The following is a 2,386-nucleotide window of genomic DNA, read 5'->3' as shown; positions in this document are numbered from 1 at the left end:
GTTTTTATCTTTCAAATGAATATCATAACCTTTCTCTAAGAGTTGACCCAAACTCAAGATATTACTCTTCATGTTTGGCACATAAAAGACGTTGGAAATGAATTGGTTCTTTCCATTCTTTAATCGGATAAGAATATTACCTTTGCCCTTCACAGCAACCTTGGATTCATCTCCAAAGGATACATTTGCCGTTCACTGACTCGTCAAGTCCACGAACATGCCTTTTTTCCACACATATGGTTGCTTGCACCGGTGTCTAGATACCATGTGTTATCTCCACCTTTTTCATTCTCCTTATATGCCAATAGCAAAGTGCCATCTTGTTGACTTCTCTCTTCCACATAATTAGCCTTCTCTTCAACTTTATTGTTATTAGGAGTTCTACATTCTGCAGCATAATGACCAAATTTTTGACAGTTGTAGCACATCACTTGAGATTTATCATACCTTGGTCTTGGCTTTCCTCTTCCACGACCTCTTGTCGAACTTCCTCCTTGTCCAAAATTTGTATTATCATTCTTGCCATTATTAGAGCTCCAACCTCGTCTGCGCCCATGACCACGACTTTGTCCACGACCACGACCTCTTCCTTGTTGGTTTCTACCATACTCGAGGCCCTCTTCTTTAGCTGAATTAATTTGTGTCTTAAGGAGTTGTTCCGTGATAACTTGCTTCTTCTTTTTCTTTTCTTCATAGGCTTGTAAGGATCCCAAGAGTTGCTCGATTGTCATAGCCTCTAAGTCTTTAGTTTCTTCAATAATGACGACAATATGATCGAACATTGAATCTAGAGAACGAAGGATTTTCTCCATAATCCTTACATCTTCTAGCTTCTCACCATTTCTTTTTAATTGATTAGAAACGGCTAAGACTATAGTAAAGTAGTCGGAAACAACTTCCACTTCTTTCATATGTAAGGCTTCGAACTCACCTCTTAATGTTTTGAGACACACCTTCTTGACTTGCTCCGCTCCTTTGTAAGAGGTCTGAAGTTTCTCCCATGCTTCTTTGGCAGACTTCACATCGGAAAGCTTCTCAAAAGAGTCATCATCTAATCCTTGAAAGATTAGATAGAGAGCCTTCTTGTCTCTCTTCCTTGAATCTCTTAGACTATCCTTTTGAGCTTGGGATAAACTTGACTCATCTTGTGGCTCCTTGTAGCCTTTCTCTATCATCTCCCATACATCTTGCGCTCCAAGAAGGGCCTTCATTTTGATGCTCCAATTGTCATAGTTGCTATTGTTGAGCGTTGGGACTTGGAAAGGGATCATACCATTGCTCGCCATCTCCTTAGGAAGAAACTTTGGCTCTGATACCACTTTGTTGGATAATAGGAGGCTATAAGAAGAGGAAGAATTTTAGAAGAGAAGAGGAACACTTATAAAACTCACTTTTATTTCTCTTGAACTCTTGATTCTACTTCTTACATAAACACAAAGACTCTACACCTATTTATACTAGTGACTACCCCCTTAGGATTGTGCCAACACATTTCAATCCAAGGGCTAATATTGACTTTCTAGAATATTCTCCTATCTTCTTTTACAAAAGTCATTAATTGCATATTCTAGAATACTCTAAACAACTCTTTTTAGAATATATCTCTAGAATCCTCTAAAACATTCATCATAAAGTAGGATTCTAGAGTTTTCTAAAGACTTTTCTAGACTATGGGCTCAATTAGAAAGCCCACACAATTAAAGGCCCAATTAATCAAGTTTAATTTTCAACAATAACACCATCAGAAATGTGATTTTTATATATAAAATATTTAAAATCATTTTATAATGTTCCCTCACCTCACTCTCCACTGGAGAAGGGGAAGAGAAAGAAGAGGAGAAGAGGAGAAGAGGAGAAGAAAAAATAGAGGATTTAGGAGGTTGTGAAACCAGATTCGTCTCTCAGTTCAGTTAAGGAATTGTCGAGCATGAGGTGGGGTCCCAATACACTATTTTGTTTTTTCAATTTCAAAACTCGCACCACTAAAAATAAATAAAATGTGATTTTCTTAAGTTTAACAAACTTTTCACAATGTAATCTCTGGTGTATTGTAGAATACTCTATTTTAAGTATTTTGATTATAAGAAAGTGAAATTTTATTAGTTGGTTTGATTGAACAAGATATTAAATACTTATTGATATATGTGACATTTTTTACATTGGTTATAGTTCATTAAATGGTTTGAAACAAATTTATAAATATCCCTATGAATGGTAAAATGATGAAAATTAAGTGTGCATGTAAATTCCCTATATATTATCTTCTGAAGCATCGTAATATGATAATTCATGCAAGTTCATGTTCATATTAAATTTTGTAATTATATGATAAATATATAAATTTTGCAAAAGTTTTGATGAAGGAGATATTAAAATACACTATAAG

The 2,386-nt window shown here is 35.2% G+C and overlaps 1 protein-coding gene across 1 annotated transcript; it reads right to left on the bottom strand.

The window, feature by feature from the left end:
* Positions 1-203: 203 nt before the first annotated feature.
* Positions 204-1,286, bottom strand: LOC110104092. The gene has a single exon (XM_020833060.2). The coding sequence runs from the start codon at positions 1,284-1,286 to the stop codon at positions 204-206; it is 1,083 nt and encodes a 360-aa protein (XP_020688719.2).
* Positions 1,287-2,386: the final 1,100 nt, after the last annotated feature.

The sequence above is a fragment of the Dendrobium catenatum genome, unplaced genomic scaffold, assembly GCF_001605985.2.
Source record: "Dendrobium catenatum unplaced genomic scaffold, ASM160598v2 fragScaff_scaffold_692, whole genome shotgun sequence".
Taxonomy (NCBI): domain Eukaryota; kingdom Viridiplantae; phylum Streptophyta; class Magnoliopsida; order Asparagales; family Orchidaceae; genus Dendrobium; species Dendrobium catenatum.
This window is presented reverse-complemented; position numbering and strand designations above follow the sequence as displayed.